Source organism: Crassostrea angulata, chromosome 8, assembly GCF_025612915.1.
Source record: "Crassostrea angulata isolate pt1a10 chromosome 8, ASM2561291v2, whole genome shotgun sequence".
NCBI lineage: Eukaryota > Metazoa > Mollusca > Bivalvia > Ostreida > Ostreidae > Magallana > Magallana angulata.
The window spans coordinates 55596810-55620269 of NC_069118.1; the positions used below are offsets into that span (position 1 = coordinate 55596810).

Sequence of the window (23460 nt, forward strand, 5' to 3'; positions counted from 1 at the left end):
CAAAGAAAATGTGTGTCCTAATTAATCAGGCGGTGGAAAATCATCAAACGATATAAATGGTAAAGCGATAAGTGTTGTTTTTCTTTCTTCTTTTTTTTTCCTTCTTAATTTTAAATCATCTATGTTCATAATTTTTTTAAATTGATTAATAGAGACTGAAGCTGATGAGGTCAAAGAAAGTTGTAATTTAGAGGAAGAGGCTATTGAGGGAAATTTAAAGAAAATTTTCTTAGAAGCGTCAGACAAAAGCAAGTACGATCCCTTGACCTTCTTAAAGTTAAGGAAGAGACTATCATCGATTTTAAAAAAAGAACGCATCAAAAGGAAAAGAATAAAATTCGATCTCACCCTACAAGTGCGATTCACCAAGACCAAAGGAGAACAAGTGGAAATTGCAGAACCCCATTTCCACGGACGTTGCCATGTAGTGCTTAACAACGAAGATATTGAACCCGCTCTGAGGGAGAGCATCATGAAAATGTTCAACTCTTTCATTGAATACCAAAGAGAAGGCAGTAACTGGGTACTGGACAAGGTTCTGGGAGTGGCAATTCATATCGTGCAATACAATCCGATAAAAGGGTCCAGTTATTTACCACTTCCAGCAAAACTTGCCAGCAAAAAAGCCATTGTCAACGTCCAGAATACCGATCAAAAATGCTTCATGTGGTCGGTATTAGCTGCTCTTTACCCAGTAACAAATCATCCCAAGAGAGTTGTGAATTATGTGCAACATATAGAAAAGCTAGACTTCGCAGGCATTCCATTTCCCGTTCGAGTTGGAGACATTCCCAAAGGACTGCTAACGATAGCATTGTCTAGCCGCCTAACTAAAAGTCATTTTTTGGAAGTTGTCTAATCAAACTTATTTTTTTATTATAATATATATTTTCATTAAATATAAATGATTTGGTCAAACAAAGAGAGATAATTTTGTATTTTGGGTTAAAATAGCTCATTTCATAATAGAAAGTAACGGAAAACGGAAATGGTTTTTAAAACATCCCCCCCCCCCGTAAAACAAAAATTCCTTTTCTAGGGATTTAATTATTGTTATTTAGCATATTTTTACCAAAGGTATAACACTACCACGCGTATCTTACGTAAGCAGTGTACACGTTAAGTAAAAGTCTTAAGTGATCGTATAGTGGTTTTATTCGGCAAAAAGCAAACTAAATACACAGTCCCAATTCGGGGAAGTCAGAGAGAGATGTTGAGAGTTCGAAAGAGCGTCGGAATTAACCTAACTTGCGAGAAGTTAGTAGTTTTATACTATTTGGGGAAAACAACTATCAAAGTAATACAAGTGTTCATTGGGTGTTAAAAAGCCCCTTAAGAGGGCGCCACCACCTTGTTACTATGATGCTCCAAGATGACGTCAAGCTGATCAGTCAAGAACCCTCCCTTAATCAGTGTACTTAGGGTCAATCAAGGTTACCACAGATATTTACTAGTGGGAGGATCACTGTATCGTGACCAATTACTGTCATCTACCTGAGCCGATCAAAGGGCTAATTGACTTCGATTAGCCGAATGATGTATGTAATTATTTAGTTTATATCAAACTTTACCCCCTCAGGATATTTGTGTACAAATCGGGAACATGATGTCCAAATTGGAGACATACTGACCAGCAAGGATTTAATTACGGTCATTAAAGGATCATCACCTCAAAACAATACACCCCATAAATATGTAAATATGGTAGCTATTGGCTCTCTCTCTGACCTTCCTTTAAAACAATAAAGTCTTTGATGGACACAGAATTATCGTGATTCAATTTACATGGAATATACATTAAATAAAGGTATTTACTTTACGAAAGCATTCTATACTGATTCTGAAATTAAATGATAAGTCAAATCACAATAGTTCAAAGAATAATATGTAACGTCCAATCAGTATAGTCAAAGTTATAGGATACGTAAAATATAAATTCCAATCACCAGTGTTCGATTATATAATAATAGGTAAATATAAAGTCCAATCACCAGTGTTCGATTATATAATTACATGTAACAAGGGCTATTTTGTTACAAAGGGTTTGTTGTTTCACGGGGGGAATATATGAATTAAAATGAAATTTTACTTTAATATATATCGTAAATATGTTATTATTAAGTTTTTATGCACATATTGGCCGCTAAAAAATATTTTCCTCACTCATAGAGACCGATTTCAATGAAATTTTTTTACTGTCATTATTGTCTCCATGGATTCACTAAACAGCGCCTTTTAGAAAAACATGTGCCTTACTGCGAAGTACATGGGGCACAGCAGACGGAAATGCCAACTGAAGAAGATAAATGGCTAGAGTTCAGCTCTAACAAGTTTGATGCCGTTAACAAGTTTATTGACCATCTAATCAAATTAGAAGACGAGCTTTTGGGGGTCCAACGCGAATCAAAGCCTATGAATTTGTCCGAGGAAGAGACAAAGACATTCTAGGAAGCAATTAAATGCCACATCTGCAACAAAGAATTGGGAGAAGATACCGTTCGTGATCATTGCCACGTGACAGGAAAATTTCGAGGCGCAGCTCACAGTAACTGTAATCTAAACTTTTGACTCAGAGAGAATACCGGTATTTTTTCATAACGCGGGTATGTTAAGGCAACTCCGAGTTTAATGACCGTCAAAATTATGATCAATTTAAAAAATGTTTATTTTTATGAAAACGACGCGGGATATTAGTCCCAAGTGAAAGAGTTCACCAAGATATTATTTTTCTACTTCGAAATCGACTCAATCTTTGAAGCTGCCGTGCCATGGTATCACGTGACAGTTAAAAATAGATCACTTTTTTACCTTAACAAAAAATCAAAAAGTGTAACACTACCCCGAAGTTCATTTGTATGTTTGCTACAATAATTCGATTGGCAATTAGTTCATGTTTATTAGTATTAATGCTAGAATCCTATTGTACATCGCATAAAATAAATATTGTAAATTTTTATCAGAAACCCTCTCAACTTCTAAAATTTCATTGAAAATACTACGTATTTTTCGTTTAAAACAACAAAGCACACTATTCTAGCAGCACTTTTCAGGTAGTTTAGGTCATATACCGTTGATATTTACCAAAATCATCTTTCCTAATATCCGGGGTAGTGTTACACTTTTGCCATTTTTTGTACACACTGACAGAGGAAAGGCTGGTCAAGCCATATAAATGTCGATCCGCTTACCTTATAACACTCGCTGATTAAACAAAATATCCATGCCTGTATTATCCTGATTATATTCTAACCGACACTCATCTAAATCTTAGGTATCTGTATTAAATAAGTCTTGTTTCGGCATTGTTTACACTGCATTCCGATAATTTGTCTCCCGACATGATCTTCTCTTTTAAACATGCTTGTGACATCATCAATGATAATTATACGTAATAGAGAGAAATCGAAGATATATTCAGTTAGAAGAGTTTCTAGTGATATTTTATGTCTGTAGTTTTTATAATTTAAACCAGAGATAAATTTAAAATCGACATGTTTCTGAGTAAAATATGACATCATGCTGCTTAATGTGACATCATATCGATCAGAGGAATTTACTCGCTGTGAGTTGCCTTATCATACCTGCGAACCTAAAAGGATATTATGCTCACCATATCATGAATGCCCTTGGCAAATACAAGCACAAAAAGATCAACTGCATTCCCTAGAACCACGAGAAATACATTTCGTTTTCTTTTGGAAGATTAGATTTTGTCGACACGTTCCAATGTTTGTCTACATCTCTCGACAAACTATCCACGTAGCCACTACTCATCCAGGAAACGATCAGACAAAGCTTCAGATGTTTAGCAGAAAAGGAGTGTATCCTTACCGCTACATGAATTCATTCAAGCGGTTTCAAGAAACAACACTTCCACCACAACGGGCTTTCTTCAACGATCTAGATGGCAAAACCGTCTCTGATCAGGACTATTTGCATGCACAATGGGTTTGAGATGTTTTTAACTTTCAGAATGTAGGACAATACCATGATCTGTACATGGAAACTGACGTGCATCTTTTAGCTGATGTGTTTGAAAATTTTCGTAATCTCTGCTCAGACATGTATGGCCGTGATGCGGCTCACTTTTACACAGCCCCAGGACTTGCATGGCAGGCCGCTCTCAAGATGACAGGTGTTCAACTTGAGCTTTTGACCGACCCAGATATGCATCTGTTTCTGAAAAAGGGGCTCAGAGGGGGGATTGCTATGATTTCTCAAAGGTATGCGAATGCTAACAATCCCTATCTTAGCGACTACGATCCCTGTAAACCCTCAAACTATCTGATGTATTTAGATGCTAATAATCTGTACAGTTGGGCCATGAGTCAGTCGCTGCCGACTCATGATTTTTGTTGGCTGATCCGTGACGAAATGGAGACGCTCGACGTCCATTCCATCCCTCTTAATAGAGACACTGGTTATGTATATGAGGTTGATCTGAAATATCCCACAAAATTGCACGACGACCACAGTGACTATCCTTTAGCTCCGGAATCTTTCCAAATCAAACCTGAGATGCTCTCCCCTTATCGAAAAGATCTTTTGCTAAAGCTAAAAATGAAAGAGGGTACTTCTACCAAGCTAGTTCCCAATCGTTTTGATAAGGAGAACTATGTTGTCCACTACAGAAATCTACAACTCTATCTCGCATTAGGAATGAAGCTGAATAGAGTCCATCGGATTCTGTCTTTCATGCAGAGCCCATGGCTCATAGCCTACAATGGTTTTAATACGAGTAAACGAAAGAACGCCAACAACGACTTTGAAAGAAGATTTTTACAAACTAATGAATAACAGTGTCTTTGGGAAGACAATGGAAAATTTACGGAAACGAGTAAACATTCAACTCGTTCACCACAAAAAGAAACTCTTAAAGCTGTCGGCCAAACCTGGGTTTTAATCTTTTAAGACCTTCAACGAAGATCTTGCCACGGTGGAATTAACAAAATCAAAACTAGTCCTGAATTTACCTGTCTATGTTGGATTTTCTATTTTGGAACTATCTAAAGTCTTGATGTATGATTTTCATTACAACTACATCAAGAAAAAGTATGGTGATCGAGCTGCTCTCTGTTTCACCGACAGAGACTCCCTATGCTACGACATATCCACCGATGATGTGTATGTAGACATGAAGGAAGATCACCATTACTTTGATTTCTGCGATTATCCCGAAAGCCATTTCCTTCATAGCAATTTGAATAAGAAGGTTCTAGGGAAATTGAAAGACGAATGCCAAAATACGATAAATATATCAAAGATGGTCTATCCAGAAAAGACGCCAGAGTAAAAACAGAGGAAAAAATGATTTCCAAAGACATCAAAAGATTCTCAGAGAACTATGGATTAATCATTTTGTTCATCCTGCAGTTACAAAACGGACCTATTCACTCGGAAATTATGAGAGATGTTAAACTTTTTCTTTCCGATGGTCATAATGAACAGGCATCTGTAAAATGGCCTTGAACAAAAACCGTCATCTATTGGAGGAAGGGTGGAATGAGGATACCGACTCTGAAAATGAGGATGTCGATTCTGAAGAGGAGGATGTCGATTCTGAAGAGGATAAAGATAGTCGAGAATCAGATAATGACGAAAGTTCTTAGACTATTTCCTTTTCATTATTACATAGAATATACAAATAAGGAGGTGTGTTCAAATTAAAGAAGGAAACGAATATTGTTATTATTAAGGTCTTCTGTTTCGAACGGAATATCTTATTGTTATTGCTTTGTTTCTTTTTCCCTTTTATTATTTTTTTTCTTACGCTTTTTTGTACAAGCGATTTCTTGAAAACGACTCAACCGATTTTCATGAAAATGTCAGATCTTGTAGATATTTATGAAAGCCTTATATATAATTTTTTATTTTAATTACATCATTTCCGTTCTGGAGATATTGACGTTTTAGCGATTTTTAGAGGGCCGGTTTGTCCTGCTATCTCCTCCTCAACGAAAAAAGATATTGAATTTAAATTTTCAGGGATTGTAGACGAAAGATTGTAGATGTGTTTAAAGGCATTTATGGTTGTCTGGCTTCAAAGGCGTCGAAGCTCGCCTTGACCCGAAAATCGAGTTTGAAAAAACGACGTGATTTTGAATGGTTTTCATTCTTTATCTCCTTTCCTGAAAATATTTTAACATAAGATACAGAGCAAATAAAATTAATATTTATAAAAGCTTTCGTTTGATATCAAGAAAAAGGGGACTGGTCCCTCAAATTAGGGGTCAGAAGGGCTCTAAAGCCTTTCTTCCATAGCACTCTACTGAGAAAAAATTTGTAATATGTTTAAGAAGCAAAAATGTATATTTTTCACTTAAAAAACTATACATTATAAGATTTTTATCATGCGTTACGTAATTAGGGGTTTTAAGGGGACCAGAAGTCCACAATTTTCATCAATTATATCTCAAAAAGGACAAATATTTTGAAAAGCAATATAGAATAAAAGATGCTTAGAATGATGTTTTAAACAATATTCAATCATAAAAATTTCGTTATCTGGCCCCAATAAGGAGATAAGGGGTCGGCCCCTAAAACGTCCTATCCCAGATAGCTCGGAAACGGCAACGAATTTCTAAACACTTGTTGAACAAAATATGTTTAATATCAAAAGACCTTTCATAAGATGTCAAGAAAAGGGGTCTGGCCCTTCAATTTAGGGACCAAAAGGGCTCTAAAGTCTTTCTCCCATAGCACTTTACTGAGAAATATTTTGAAAAGCAATATTGAATAATAAATGCTTAGAATGATGTGCTTGTCAATATTCAACTATCGAAATTTTGTCATATGGCCCCAATAAGGAGATAAGGGGTCAGCCCCTAAAACGATCTTTGCAAAATACCTCAAAAACGGCAAAGAATTTCAAAACCCTTGATGAACAAAATATATTTAATAACAAAAGACCTATCTTTTGATTTTTAGGGGCCATAAAGGCTCTGAAGTCTTTCTTTTATAGTACTTCGCTGAAAAATATTTTGTTATATGTTTAGGAAGCAATAATGTTCATCTCACATTTATTTAAAAATAAATTGTAATTATTTTATCATGTGTTCCGTAATTAGGGGTTTTAGGGGCCAGAAGTCAAAAACTTTAATAACATATCTCAAACAGAACAAATATTTTTAAAAGCATCATTTTGAAAATCAATATAGAATAAAAATGTTGAGAATGATGTTCCTAACAATATTCAACCATCAAATTTTTGTTGTTGCCATGATAAGGAGATAAAGGGTCAAATATCAAAGTCAAGGTCATAAAACCTTCAAAAAATCGCACGGAAGACTTCCTCGTTGCTCTCAACGAGATCGTGTCTAGTTGTTTTTATTATCGTGATATATGTCACGTGATTTGATATTCGTATAAAAGGGGATAATGTTCACATGTTTCCTCATTCCAACGATGAGACTTGAAGTGTCAACATGTCCTGGGAGGATTATTTAGCAAAGATATACTACGATCCTGTCAATGCCGGAAGTTTCTCGGGACCTGAGAAATTATATAGATTTGCAAGGCAGGAAAATACGTCTTGAGTAAATACAAGATCAGAAAATGGTTACAAAGACAAGAAGCTTACCGTCTTCAGAGAGGTGTTCGGAGACCGCTCAAGAAAAACAAAGTTATGGCCCTTGGCATCGATGATCAATGGGATGTGGATTTGATGTATATGTCAAAATAAAGCAAGGAAAACGACGGGATTGCATTTGTACTAATCGTCATCGACATATTTTCTAAATTCCTGTGGATGCAACCTCTGAAGGACAAAAAAAGGCGAAAGTGTCACTGCAGCTTTTAAAAATATTCTTCGAGAAGGCCGTCATCCTACCAGAATTCACTCAGATAAAGGTCAAGAGTTCCGATCCCGAGCGTTTAATGCTTTATTGAATGAGCAAAATATCGATCATTTGTACGCTCAAAATGCCAAAGTCAAAGCCAATTACGCCGAGCGAGTGATAAAAACGATCAAGATTAAAATGTATCGATACATCACCTACAAACAATCGTATCGTTACGTTGATAAGCTACAGGACTTTGCCAGAAATTACAATGCAACCTATCATAGAACAATTGGCATGGCTCCCGTAAAAGTGACCAAGGTTAAGCAAACAGACCTTTGATGGAAGATGTATTGGCCCAAAAAGGACACCCGGTATATCAAAAACAAAACGAGTACGGAAACTGTGTAAATTCAAAGTAGGGAATCATGTACGAATCAGTCATCTAAGAAACATATTTTCACGCGAATACGACTAGAAGTGGTCTGGAGAAATTTTCATTGTATCGGAAAGACAACTAAGAGGCGGATTGCCTGTATACAGACTCAAAGACTATCTAAACGAAGAGATCAAAGGAACATTTTACCAAGCAGAACTACAGAAAGTGGACGTCTGGAAAGATGAAGAATTCAAAGTGGAAAAAATATTGCAATCTAGAGGACGAGGACAAAACAAGCAATACCTTTTAGAATGGTTACACTGGCCTTCAAAATTTATTTCCTGGGTCAATGCAAACGACGTGAAAGCCTATGTATGACTGTTCATGTGTATTGTACCTAAATTTTGTAATTATGTACATAAAAAGAATAAACGTATATGTAACCAAAGAAGTGATGTTATTATATATCTGCTCGTGTCTTTATTATCATGATTTATTATGCGTGAACACACCTGGCATTTAAATGTCCAAGTTCATCGAGACATGTTTCTACCTGTGATATTTAAACATGTTTTAACCTGTAGTATTTCGGTCGAGTAGGTCTCCATTCAAATGCTTTTTCAATGATTCTTTAGTTCCCTTTGTTTTATACGTCTTTTATCAATTAGACGAATAGGTTTTACTGTTTACGTCATGGAAAACTCCCATAAGGGGCTACCAGAATCCCCTTTATGTTTTACAATTATTTCTTTTATTTATAATAGTTTATTTATCAATGACGTGGCATTTATGCTTATCTAATTGATAATTGTTTTAACATGAATAAAAGAACAAAGGTCAAGGAAGTAGGGTTATAAAATAGAACGGGGGGGGGGGGGGCAAGAGTTAACAGGTGAACAATACTAGGGGTTAACATATGGAACGGATAATGTTGGGGTTTCCATGGTTATGAGTGACGTCATTGGTGTTGCTATGGTTATGGATGACGTCAGAGGCTCCACAGCTCCACTGTGTCTGGCCCAGAAAGGGTACTTTTACACTACTATCGTCGTTGCAATAATAACAGGCACGTAGTATCGGGGGGAGGAGGGGGCAGGGGGGCCTGCCCCCCCCCCCCTACTTTTTTGCACAGCCAATATTTTTCTGAAATTTACATACAAAAATGGAATTAACATGGAGTTGCCCCCCCCCCCCCCACACTTTTCTGTGATCATGTAAAAATTGAATTGAAAATAAGGAAATAAACTGTGAAATTGAAGTGAAAAGGGTAACTCCTTCCCCCCCCCCCCCCCCCCTCCCACGGATTAGAATTTTCACGATTTTGGAAAGTAATCTTTTTCCCTTGTCAAGACTTTTTGATGAGTCTCCCCCCCCCTCCCACTATCAAAAATGACGCCACGTGCCTGAATAACATAGTAAAATCTCTGTACATGTTTTTTTTCATACTCTGCATCACAGGGGCCAAGCCAGTTTTAACGTTAATTTCAATGTAACCATAAATAAAGAAAGGGGTCGAACTCTGACTCAGATACTTCAAAAACTACCAGCTCGCTTCAAAAGCCTAACAAATCAATTATTTTTTACAACACTTGCAATATGCGTGTATTTTTCAGAAAAATAATGTCTAAGATACACTCATGCCGAATTTCAAGTTGATGGGTCTTAAAATAGCGAAGATATACGTCATTATTCTCTCGAATTCGCCAGTTTATTTTTACTAGGACATTTACCGGTCCAGGGCTCACGATGGGATTTTGCCTCTGACAACAGCAGTATTGCAACAAGTCGAGAAACATTCGCACTAATCTTTTAAAATCTCACATCAAATGCACTCTACTTACATCCTTAAATTCCGATAAAATTCCGTAAATACTCTCCAAACTGAACTTTTATTCTGCAGCCACATTGACTTCTGACAGGGCCAGCCATTTTGACGTCTTCGAAAAATACTGATTCTGATTGGACCATCAGGAATATTAACCAATGAAATTGAGTTTAACATTTTCTATCACAATGGCCGGTCTGGTCAGAAGTTGATGTGGCTGCAGAAAAAAGGTGTAGAATACCCAGCTACACATATGTAAGAGTTAAATGAAAATGTTTGTGTCTTTAATTTTGCGCGTCTATCTTTAAAACAGTGAGCTTTTAGCAATGGCGACTACTTGACCTACTCCTTAAGATTTCGATGTTTTATTTTAAAACTAATCATAAATGTTATATACCTTCATAATAAAATACTAGTGATTAAAATAATACTGTGTTAAATATCTTGATTGTAGAAAACACAATCTTTCCTGAATGAAAGGCACTGTCAAGACTGTCTTAATATTTCAAAACATGTTTTTTTTTAGTAATTTCAATGCAAAAAATAAGTGGATTATTTTGAAAACCGGCTTATTATCAAATCCGGCTAATTCTCAAGGTTTTAAGGTATTGAATATCTATGCGCGGATCTAGAAGGGGAGGGGGTTAGTAGCCTGTTTCCCTGGCCTTCTTTATATTTACAAAATAAAATTGCCAAAAATATGCCTCAGACCCCCCCCCCCCCCCAACTCAAACGAACCCCCCCCCCCCCCCGAGAAAAAATTCTAGATCTGCGCATGTAATACTAATATATGCATATCTACGTCTTCAAATAGTGCTTCATTTTAGAAACTCAAAGCCAAGTATTTCATGCTTTTATAATTGCTTGATATTAAAAAATAAGGCAATGTAATACAACAAATGACTGACGCAATGACTACTTTATATTAGAATTTTTTTGATGCAATAAAACATTCAACCAAACGTTTCAGGAAAATAAACAAAAGCCTATAGCCCTTGGCTGAACCTTTCAGGTAGTCTATTGTTTTTTATTTTCATGTTTGCAAACATCGATTTAAAAAAAGGGGAAGGAGGTTACAGTTTTAACAATTTTTACCAGATCATGCAAACATTCAGACATTTTCCTCCATCCGTTTGAACATGAAAGTCCATTTCAATTTTACCGTAATATTTAAAATTATGTGGTCAAAAACTAATTAAAACCAATTAACAAAGTTGATTACAAATCATTTATTAGACATAATAACACAATATTTAAGGTATACAATGTACAACTGCAGGGTTTATTACTAGTTTGTAAGAAACAAAAGTTACTCAATCTTCAGTGACAGAAATCTTAATGGACAAAGATCAAATAAACACCACTCAAATGTTCAACAAATGTGGTACATGTACCTTCATTTTTTCTGCTTTGATAATGTTTGACAGAAGAAAAATGTATGATTTATATTTTCTTATATTAAAGGATAGAAATTAACTCATACCTTAATATAAAGGAGAGCTAAAAAAAGTTTTTCAAAGATATTTAATTTACCATTAGTGTCATTTATCAACATTAAAATGTTTTGATTTCTTTGACAAATACCAAACAAGGTTTCTCTGATTGTATTCTTATAATGTACACATTTTGTTTAGACATTAAATGTATAAACATTTAATTCATTGACAATACAATGACTACACTAAAACAGTTTGTTATTATGATGTATAAACATGATAAACAAAACAATGATATTGTTGACATGAACTAAATGGACGTATATTTTTATATGCATGACTCTATTATATAATATAATTAATTATCTTTATGCTAATACATGTTATATATATACAGACAGTCAGTTTGTCAACATGTAATACATATAAACAATGTTACACTGCTGTGTAATGTTCTAGACATATTGTATTTTCTTCACGGTACCTGTGTACTCAGCCACAAAGAGGTTGTCTCTGGTGTCCACACATAAACCCAGTGGACCCTGTAAATGACAGTTGTCAATATAGCGGAGGAACTGTCCGTCCTGATCCAGGATGTGGATACACTGGTGCATAATGTTAATGTCTGCTGTCAGGATCCGACCCTGGCTGTCTGTTGTGATGCTGATTGGACTAAATGATCCCTTGGTAGTAGAGGGAGGACCAGTGTAGGTAAACCGGAGTTTCCCGGCCTGATTGACCACCACTACTGCATGGGCTCCACAGTCGGACACACAGATATCTAGGTTCCTGTTCTCACTGATGTGTTTAGTGTACTCACCAGATGAAAAGAGAGGTCGTCCTTTGTCGTCGTACTGAATACTTTGTTTCTCTGTGGAGCCAGAGTAACACACAACTTTTGTTTGTTTATCATCATCACTGTCCATGACAACCAGGAGGTCACCAGAGGAGGTACTACAGACATCGAGAGGTATCCACCCCCGTAGTCTGATCACTGTCTTTATCTTTTTATTCTTCACTATGTTCACAGTTCTATCTCTGTCAGCAGTATAAACTAGATCCCCACTCCTTGTCACTGCTATGTCCCGTGGAAAGTCCCCTGAATTGGTTTTGACTGACTTTACTAGTTTCCCACTGAGGTTGTACAGACTCATGATTTTGTCCTCACCACACGTCCACATCTCCTCATCACTCAGACAGGACACACTGTATAATCGTTCATACTTGGTCTTTATCTGTGTGATGATCCGTGGTACATCAATGAGCGGTCTGTCCAGGGGAGAGGACTCAGCACCGGGAGATTCCATGGTGTAGCCATGTTCTTCTGTTTTGATAGATGACGCTGACAGAGATCCAAACTGTTGATAAAGCTGTTCTTTGTTGATCTTCTGAGGGGTAAAACTTGGTAAGGACACTGTGAGTTTCGGAGGCAATCTTCTGAATTCATCATTCCTGGATTTGTAGGCAGAGACACGGCTGACATCATTGGAGTCCAGTAACGTCTTCAGTTCAGTAATGGTCTGTGTGATTTCAGAAATGGTGTGTTTAATTTCATCTTCCTGTTTGTCTAAGACAGCCAGGTGTTTGGTGTCCATTTCCTCCATGTTAGATTTCATGTTTCTGATAATGGTGTTTATTTCTCTGTGCAAGTCTTCTCCATGTCTGTCGATTTCTGTTGTTAATTTCTGGGAGTTTTCATTCAGAGCAGATTTCTGGACTGGAATGATAGATGCAATCTCTTGGTATTTAGGATAAATGGATTTCTCTAGTTCTTGTAAATCTTTTTGAATTATTTCTTTCTTGCTGTCAATGTTTTTAGTTATTTCAATAAATTTATGGCCACTGTGTTCTTTAGAGGAAGCACATGTTGCACAAATAGGAATGTCACATTGTTCACAGTAAAGTACACTTATGTTTGAGGAATGTTTTGGACATTTAGGAGTAGATCCTCTTTTTTTAAATGGCAGCACTTTGTGTTCTTTGGATTGATCAGAGAGATGTTCCCCCACACAGGCTTTACACAGATGTATGTGACAAATGTCACAGTACATAGGGGGGCCCGGGGTCTCACAGAGACGACACCGTAACACATCCTGGGCCCAGCGCTTGTCCATGGTCAGATACTTTTTACTCATGCTCTGAAAAAATAAAAAGGTTGATATATAACTTTAATAGTTTTTGTCCATTTGACTATTTCTTATAAAACTTTGGTTCTTGCAAACAGGACACTTTAGAGCTTAAAAGACAGGAAGACATTTAAATGCTTTGAAACAAGAATTTCTCCAACATATAATTTTCTTTAACATGTTTAAAGAATGTGACTGACTATTTAGGATATTATATCCCAAACAGGCTATAATGACCCATTCAAGTGATTGGTCCCAACCTGTAAAACCAGGTCTGTAGGACATGTAGGACAATATCATTTAATATACAAATGTCGGCAAGCACTGCAAGCTCTAACTCCAAACCGAAAAACAAAATTTAAAATACTGCTTCCTTTGACCTAATGAATTTTCTGTTATCAGAATTGAACCCACAATTCTCAGTAAATTGCAAATGGCTTCCCATGTTCTCTTGAGGTCCAGGAAAAAAATCTTTTGCAAATAAATTGAGGATAAAAAGGCAGTTATTAAATCTAAAAGGGCCACAATCGTACTTTTTCAGCTATTTTTGTAACCAAGGGGAGCATGATCTGAATGAAAGAGAGAGCGAGAAATTTTAATGTGAGGCTACAATTACTTAAATTACATTAATACGTGCATCGCTTTTGACTAATTCTAGATCTCACACTGGACAGTCAATCGCTTTTTACTTACTTTAGATATGTATCATATCAAGGACCAACCTAGAGGGCGAAATAGTCGTTTTTTGATCTGTAACTTCGTCGGAATTTACTCTGAAAGAGAAGTTGAAGTCGCCTTGTATTATGAGTTCAAAATCTTGTAAATTAACCCCAAAGGCAAAGAAATGATAATTAACCAATTTTAAACACATTTTCACAGCCTAAGTTAACTTTTGTTATGATTAATTACTCGAAACTGTTTAATCTTTAGGGGTTATAATTACGGGTGATGCAACAACATACTGTGCAACTGATGTTTATTGCTTATAATGTTGATAATACAATTAGTTGTTAACTTGTAATTAGTTAATAACTCTGCCAGATTAATGCTTTAATAATCATGAAACCATTTGTTTACAGTTATTTAAAAAAAAAATAAGATCCTCTCCATAACGGTTGTACTTGTGTCAAAGGGTTTGACTAATACAGTACTCTCAACGCTGATCCCGTATTTTTCATGCACCCCCGCGGTCAAAAACAGGTGTCTCGGGTAAAACCGCGCATCCCTTCAGTAGAGTTGTCCAGCAAATTAACACCGCCGTGGTCTTGACGATAAATTACAGATAAATAAAAGTATTTGTCTGAAAATTTATCCCCCCTGACTAAAAAATAACCGACACCTACACGACACTAGGTACCGGTACATGCAGATATTATTTTAAATTAATGGAATTATCTAGAATAACATACAATATGTAGTTCTAAAATGTTACATTTTTTGAGTATATCTAAAATTATTTATCATTGCTTCTTCGATGTATTTTACAATCCATTTAAATTGGCATAGCCTATTCAAAAATTGATAAGTATGCTTTGCAGCCGGATTATAATTTTCAAAAAAAAATTATTATAATTGTTCAGTCTTATTAAATGTGAAGAAGTATTGAATCTTCTCTATTTTATCTATTTAAACTGCATACCGGGTAAATTAAATTGATGAAATGCTTTTGTTAATAAATAACTATAATCTGTCCCAAGTTATTGCTTCCATCACTTTTTGATGATTTTTAATAAAAATACACATACCTGTGAAAGAAATATAGTTGAAATCAATAAAATCGAATATATCCAAGATATCTTCATTGAACAATTATTATTTTTCACCCATAAAAGTTCACAGGAACAAAAACAAATTTCTTATGGAGATAAATAAAGGGAAATGTTTACATCTTTTCTCCATTCCGAAGTACTTGTGACACCTCGGGCAACTTTTTAAAGTTACCATGGCTTAAAAATGGCTGATTCAATGCAAAATCCACGTAGACTTCCTATTTTAGGATGTGTATTCAAACCTGAAGCGGGAGAGGGGGGCATTTCAAAACAGATATTCTGGACATTTTTCATATTAGTGGATGAACGTAGTTTGAGCGCAAAGGTATTTATGATTATAGAAATATCAAGCAACAAGTGGTGGAAGCAAAAACTAGGGACAGAGTATAGTGTTGTTCTCTTATTCTAACCCTATATGCTTGTTATATCACTGCTGACTTTAATTCGATTATTTACGGTAAGCTGTTTTTTCTTTACAAGAAATAGAATGATGTAGTTAATTTACATCACAAATGGGAAATAGTACATGTTATTAAATGCATACATCTGAACGTAAACTGCAAATAACTGGCTCCAGGATCATGAACCTGTCTTAAATTTAAGTTAGAATTTTGTCTTAAATCTCAGATTCAAACTTAGTTAAAGATTGCTCACGTAAGTGGATCACAAAATGATCTAAGAAAATACTTAGCTAAGATTTGTCTTAGCTTAAACATCATAGTAACTCGCGCGATTTTTTGACCGAATTTGTTAAAAGTGGAACTCTTCTTCGTTTGAAGATTCCTATCGGCTGCATCGTAAACATTATTATATACATGTATCACAAAGTTAAAAAATTATTTTTAAAAGATGCTTCACACAAATATTAGCGTATTTTCTTACTGGATAACATGTCAGTCATTATACAGACATGCTTACACACTTTTACTTTAACAAAGGGAAATAACTTCAATAGCAAGTCAACAAAGGGAAAAAACCTCAACTATAAATAGAAAACCCGAGGACAAGGGAGCCGCCCTCTTTGCTGATCATTTCTTATTAAAAATCCAACGAGTGTCGCCATTTTGAACTTACTTGGTAACAATCTATAAACTTAAGTCTGCCTAATAGCAGTCTTAAGATTTAAGACAATATTTCAGACTTAACCCTAAGTCATTTTTTTTTGTGATCCACTTTAAGAACAATCTTAAAAATTAAGTGCAAATTTATTGACTTAAGTCTGACTTAAGATTTAAGACAGTTTCATGATCCCAGAGCCTGGAATTTTTCTGAGTCCAAGGGGTATAACTCTGTCGAAAATTGTTCGATCTTACCCAATATCAAACTTGACCTAGATATTATCATGATTTAAACCTGTATACCAAATTTCATTTCAATATGTTCATCCTCTGAGAAGAAAATGAGGGAAACTGCAAATAACTGGAATTTTTCTAAGTGCAAGGGCCATAACTCTGTCGAAAATTGCTCAATCGTACCCAATATCGAACTTGACCTAGATATTATCATGATAAACCTGAAAACCAAATTTCATTTCAATATGTTCATCCTCTGCGAAGAAAATGAGCGGAAATTGTAAATAACTGGAATTTTTCTACGTCCAAGGGCCATAACTCTATTGAAAATTGCTCGATCGTACCCAAAATCGAACTTGACCTAGATATTATCATGATAAACCTGTATTCCAAATTTAATTCCAATATTTTCATCATCTGCAAAGAAAATGAATGGAAACTGTTGGTGGACCGACAGACAGCAGCAAAGCAATATGCCCTCCCTTCTTCGAAGGGAGGCATAAGAATTCATGAAATTTTGACACAGTAAAACAGATCATATAACCAAATGATTATATTAGTTTAATCACAGAAAGGTCAAGTCAAAGTCACTACCTTTTTCCTGACTCATTAATTTGCAGCAATTCTGAATTGAAAAACATGATATTTTCCTATGCCAATATTCTGCCCAAAAGTAAAGTCTTTCATAGATTCTAAATATTGATTACTATTCCTATGCCAAGTTGTATGATAGTAAACAAGATCCCCAGGGGCCAGATCGCTCACCTGAGTAACAATAGCCTTAACTGATCAAATTAGAATTACAGTATCAAAATTAGCTGCAATAATGTAGCCCTCTCCCGATTTTTTTTTGGGGGGAGAGGGCTACAACTCCATAGGATCTCCGTAATGGTGCAAGTGCGGGAGTGATTCACTCCCGCAACGATTTCGTCTCAAATCGTACATAAATGACAATAACATTTGCATTTCTTACCTAAACTCAAACATTGTAGATGTCTATGGCATAAATTAATCCAAAAATATCAAGTATAGTCCATATATCGGTTATTTTTTGTGTATGTTAACAACGAAAGTTGAATTTGTCCGCCATGTTTACTGGCCTTGACCGGTTTTATTTTGGGACAGCCAATGAGAATTCAGGAGCGGATCTTGAACTGAATATAGGAATTCCCCTATTCTAAACATAATTAACGCGGTAAATATGAATTCTCCATTATATACCACTTCCTTAAATAATGTCTTGGTTATATAACGAGGTAAGATCGATTATTTACACTGACATTCACGTTATCAAGCCACTCAAAACTCTAAGCGTACATCCCATAAAATCACGCGAGAACTGTCATGGCTGCTGAAAAAGACGACTGGTCAACATGCTTATGTGTTTTATCTGGTTTTGATTTATATATGGTTAATTTGTTCAACCTGAATTAAAAAATCATTTTATCTAAAGGAAGTCCAATAAAAAATGGATCTTTTCAGATCGAGGTCAGCCGCATTAAAAAATCAATTTTGCACCATTACGGAGATCCTGTGGAATTGTAGCCCTCTCCAGTAAACATCAGATATAAAAAAAATCGAAGAGGGCTCATTATTGCAGCTATATCAAAATATCTTGACAACTAAGTACAGTAGACATTGCTAATAAACCATTTAAAATCTGCCAAATTTTTATCCGCATTTTTTATTTGGAAAATACCTAACCCCTTTTTTTGTTGTACCTGTAAGAAGATTTTTCTCTATTCCTTTATACCCCCCCCTCTCCATTTTATGGCTCCATTTTTCTCTAGAGATTCTCTCTATATATTCCTTTATAAAAATTCATCCATGTGGCCCGAAGAAGATTTTCTATATATATTTCTTTGTAAAAATTTATCCCCCATCGGGTCCTGTCCTACCCCCAAGAACCATGACTTAAACAAATTTGAATCTACACTATTTGAGAATGCTTCCACTCTAATTTGAGCTTTTCTGGCCTTATACCTGGTAGTTTTTGAGAAGAAGATTTTTAAAGATTGTCTCTATATATTTCTATGTAAAAATTCATCCCCCATTGTGGCCCCACCCTACCCCTGAGGACCATGGTGTGAACAAACCTGAATCTAAACTACCTGAGGATGCCTTCACAAAAGTTTAAGCTTTTCTGGCCGAATAATTTTTGAGAAGAAGGTTTTTAAAGATTTTTCTCTATACATTCCTCCATTGTGGCCCCCCCATACCCTTGGGGACCATGATTTGGACAAACTTAAATCTACACTACCTGAGGATGCCTCCATACAAGTTACAGCCTTTCTGGTCAAATAGTATTTGAGAAGAAGATTTTTGAGCATGGTTAAATATGGGATCAGCGTTGTTAGTACTGTACCTCCAAAATATACAGAAATACAGATACTGAATTTATTCCTCAATTAAACTTAAAATTAAATTGCTAAAACAATTACAAAACATTTCATTTATAAAATGTATGAATACATCAAATAAATTAAATTTGATAAGTTGGATAAGTTTTTTTTCAATTTTTAAAAGTTGTTTTATTTTTTATTGACTTGCTTCTAATTTAATTTAAATTTTAAAGCTCTAATCTGTGTATATCATCATTATTAAATGGCATTTTTGACGGAATTGTTGAATTAGCTAAGTATTTTAACATAAATAGTAATGATTAAATACACAAGTTTCCAAATTCAACAATGTAATTCGCTTAATATCGCCAAAATGTGTAACCCGGGCTCGCTACCCATTTTAGTCACCTGAAAAATGAAAATGTGTGATAAATATTGAAAAACTCGTTCTGTGATAATAAAAATTTCAGCGAAGACAAAACAAGTTGTAATAAAGTATTCCTGCAAATTTCGTGCAGAACAAATAAGTATTTTTTAAGAAATCAACAAAAACCCGGTTATCAGTTTCGAAAATCCCGGCCCGGCCCGGGTTTCACTACCCATTTTAGTCACACTCCATTTTAACGATTCCCTCAAAACTACTCATAGAGGGCGAAGCCCTCTCACGGGCCCGAAGGGCCCGTGAGAGCGAAGCTCTCCCTATAGACAACACGTGTATATATGTCTAAAAATAGAAATTACACCCTATACCTATGAAGTTGAAAAACATTTCCAAGATGGAGGAAAAAAGAATAACTTCACGCGCAGTGACATCACCGGCGTCCATGTTGAATTTGAATCTCGTACTAACTTCACGTTTGGTGATAATTTATCAGCTTTGTTTAATGAGTGATAAGTACATTCAAACTTACCTAGTGTGTTCTTGAAAAATTAATTCCTAATTAAGAAAACAAATTTTCGTTTTCTACAACTTTCAACAGTTGCATTAGATCCGATTAAATGAATTTCAGGACATCTGATTGGACAAAAAACGTGTCCCAACAGTGAAGCAGTTTTAATTCATTGCTATTAAATATAACATCATGTATTTGAATTAAATTTACTTTCTGATTACTATATAAAAACACCAAAGACGATTTTTCCCCAACTTTCAATTTGAAATTTCATTTTTAGGTTTCATCTCAAATCGCAGCCTAACATACTCATACCCAGGTCATTTCGTACCCAGAATTTAAATTAATTACCAAAAAAAATAAAATAATAAGTTACGACCAATAACTAATTCAATATAAAACAAAAGATAATCAAAACTTAATTGTGTAGACATCCTAATCTTTGACAGACACATTGTAAAATATTTCCCCATTCTACATCACACCCCCCCCCCCCCCCCCAAATGTGTAAACCATTCGTATATGATTAAAAAATACAATAAATGTTCAAAGTACTCCCAAACCGCCACAAAAATAAAAGCAAATAGGGAGATTATTTCGAGTAATAAGCATTTTTTTTAAATACTTAAAAATTATTTATAATAGGAATTACTGATCTGCATTCACAATCACAAATATGCATTGAACACTAAATGTAAGACATTTGTCAGACAAACTCAGATTAAATTATACACCCCGGTATGTACAATATACATGAAGGACATCATTTGCACCTTATTATGTGAATTAGCTTGGGTACTATCTCAATTCTCTAGTTTTAATGCACAAATCAATCATTGAATGTTTAATAATTCAGTGTTTGAATGACAAATTTTAGTGAATTTAGGGACCAAAAATAATCTCAATATCTTTCCATACAAGTAAAATATTCTCAAGATAAATTGATTTTCTTATTTTAAAAAAATATATGTCATTACTCTTTAATTCATGTTTACTGCATACATTTGAAATAAGGGAGTAAAAAGTTAAAATACTTCATGCTTAGAAATTATCCAGAGATCTGCGATGTAGATACTACATGTAGCTGCAGCCAGGTATTATCCAATATATGTATAAATTACTTCAGACTAGACAATAAGACATCAAAATAATACACATGTATATTGATAGAATCAAAATAATTTTAACTGTCCCAAGATTTTTTGCTTCATTATTAGTTATTCATAAATATCCCTACCTTTGCTAGCCAAGGGACTGTGATCTCTAGGAGCGGTGCAGATCACAAACCCTTGGCATATGAAGAAGAAATATTTCAGTGTTCAAACAAAATTTATTTACATACCAGAATGAAAATTTGTTTACAGGTTTTTGTATTTGAATTTTCTCTCTCTCTCTCCCTCTCTCTCTCTCTCTCTCTCTCTCTCTCTCTCTCTCTCTGACTTGTTCGGCTGAAAAAGCGGCTGTTAAATAAAAATCTATGGAGATTTGTATTGCAAATGATAAATTTTTCTTTCCTGTGAAAATCTGAGTAAAAAAAAAAGATGTTTTAATGAAGGATTTCAATTGTATTTTTTTTCTATAACATTTTCAAAATGTGATGGAAACAGTAACCTGGGGCAGACTGTAGTCTATAGCATATCTGGGCCGGGCTTGAACAAATTTAATAAGCAATAAGATTAGTGTCCAAACAAAACAATTTATGATGCCAGAGACGATTAAAAGGGCATCTAGTGATCTAGCCCCATTTATATTGGCTTCGCCCTCCAAACGGTTACACCGTAAAACATATTAACCTGGTACAGTTTAGGCAATTTCGCCAACTCTGTTATAGCATTAGATTAAACTAATTCTTCAACAATCAGTAATAACATACGTTTACAAACTACGCACCTCATAAAGACCTACAACTCAAAATGGCGACAATATCCATGTTTGATCTTCCTAGTTCGTGTTTCCTCCTCTACCTGGTCGGCGGCTAGTCTCGTTCAACCAGACGCTCGGCTCGTCGGAAATTTACGGAGACAGCCGAGCGTCTGGTTGAACGAGACTAGGTCGGCGGCCTATTAAAATCACGTGACTGATTTAAATAAAAGACAAAACAAAACTTCCGGATATAATCAATACATTGTGTCAGTGCAATGGTTAAATAATTTTAATCATTAAATCAAGGTTATAGTCTGATATTTCTTGATATGCCAATGAAATCAAGCCAGAGACGTATTTTACGTCCCTGATCAAACATAATGCAGTGGAAGAACAGTAATATTATTTTAGCCCAATTATTACTTATATCAGTTTGTGTATAAAATCAAACTCCCTGATGTGTAGGCCTCTACCTCTTCTTCCACAGAACTATAGTTTTCTCCGACTCTTGACACCACGTCCACTGTCGTCTGCACTACATATCGTGTAGTGCGTTAGGGTGTAGTGTATCTATCCCTCTGCTATTAATTTTACAATATAGATTTTTTTTTAATCGTATTGATTTTCATCGAAGTCAAGGCTATATACTGTTATCTGCAACGCGTTGCAAATAAGTTTTTTGGTGCTAATCCTTCTTGAATAATATGGATCACAAGGTAATAAATCATTGAGTTAGCCAAGCATAAATATTGTACGTATTATTTAAGATTTTATAAGTCTTCATCATCGAGGAATATTTTTAAAAAATAACCAATAAAGTCACGAAGAAAGCTGGTGAATGTTAGGCATTTCGGAATAAGTCGCAAAAAAGCTTTATATGATAAGTTTATTTACCGGTATCATCTCTATGTATGCAGATTCTACCCGAATATTTCAATAGATCATTTCCATGGAATTACAGTCATGTATAATGACAATTTTCAACCTTTGAAAATGAGCTGTTTCAACGAAAACTTTAACTGAATATGGCGCTCCTATTTTTGATTTACAATAAAACAGGTATAGTATTTTTAAAATAGCAGATCAATTATAAATTTAACTTACTTTTTAACTTATGTGATTTACGCCTACGGAATAAGCCATATTTAGCACATGTTATTAAAAAAACCATACAGTTTCTTCTATGAATTGTATGCTAAATGGCAAATTAACTAAGAAGAATTGCATGCACTTTAGAAAGGCGCTTACCTCCGTATATAAATATACATTGTACATATATAAAACAGGAATTTAACGGAATAAAAAGCTTCAGTCAAGTGAATGCGTTGCATGCATCGCTCCATTGTAAAATCAGCGATTTTCCCGTAAAGCGGTGCAAATAACAGGAGTATATATAGAGGGACGAATCATATTATAAAGCGATTTAACAAGATAAAATCTGTACATAAGGGGAAGTTCCCATGGGAAGAGGTTTTCTTGAAGGGGTTCCATATCAGAGAAAATAGGGCTTGGCTTTTTTGGGGGGAAATCAAGCTAAAATAAGGTCTTTTTATGGATTAAAGCGCTTCTTTAAAGTGCATGTACTGCACGCTCCGTAGTAAAATCAGCAAGTTTCCCGTAGAGTGTTGCAAATAACAGGAGTATATACAATGAAGCGCATTGAAGTGGTAAAAATGTTCGCTTGAATGGAATGTTCTAAACTTTGTATCGAACGTCAATTGTTACATAAGACACACCCATTTCTTTTGAAACGGGGA

General features: G+C 35.1%; 1 protein-coding gene across 3 annotated transcripts; it reads right to left on the reverse strand.

Moving 5' to 3' along the window:
* Positions 1 to 11196: 11196 nt before the first annotated feature.
* LOC128158110 (uncharacterized) lies at positions 11197 to 21849 on the reverse strand. Of its 3 annotated transcripts, XM_052820832.1 has the most exons (3): positions 21731 to 21823; positions 14238 to 14317; positions 11197 to 13556 (listed from the first exon to the last, which is right to left on the reverse strand). In XM_052820832.1, the coding sequence occupies exon 3, from the start codon at positions 13551 to 13553 to the stop codon at positions 11874 to 11876; it is 1680 nt and encodes a 559-aa protein (XP_052676792.1). In that variant the 5' UTR covers positions 13554 to 13556; positions 14238 to 14317; positions 21731 to 21823; the 3' UTR covers positions 11197 to 11873. The 3 variants fall into 3 exon arrangements, with proteins under 3 accessions (XP_052676792.1, XP_052676794.1, XP_052676793.1); XM_052820834.1 differs by lacking the exon at positions 14238 to 14317 and having other exon boundaries at positions 21731 to 21849; XM_052820833.1 differs by lacking the exon at positions 21731 to 21823 and having other exon boundaries at positions 14238 to 18130.
* Between the last annotated feature and the right edge of the window lie 1611 nt (positions 21850 to 23460).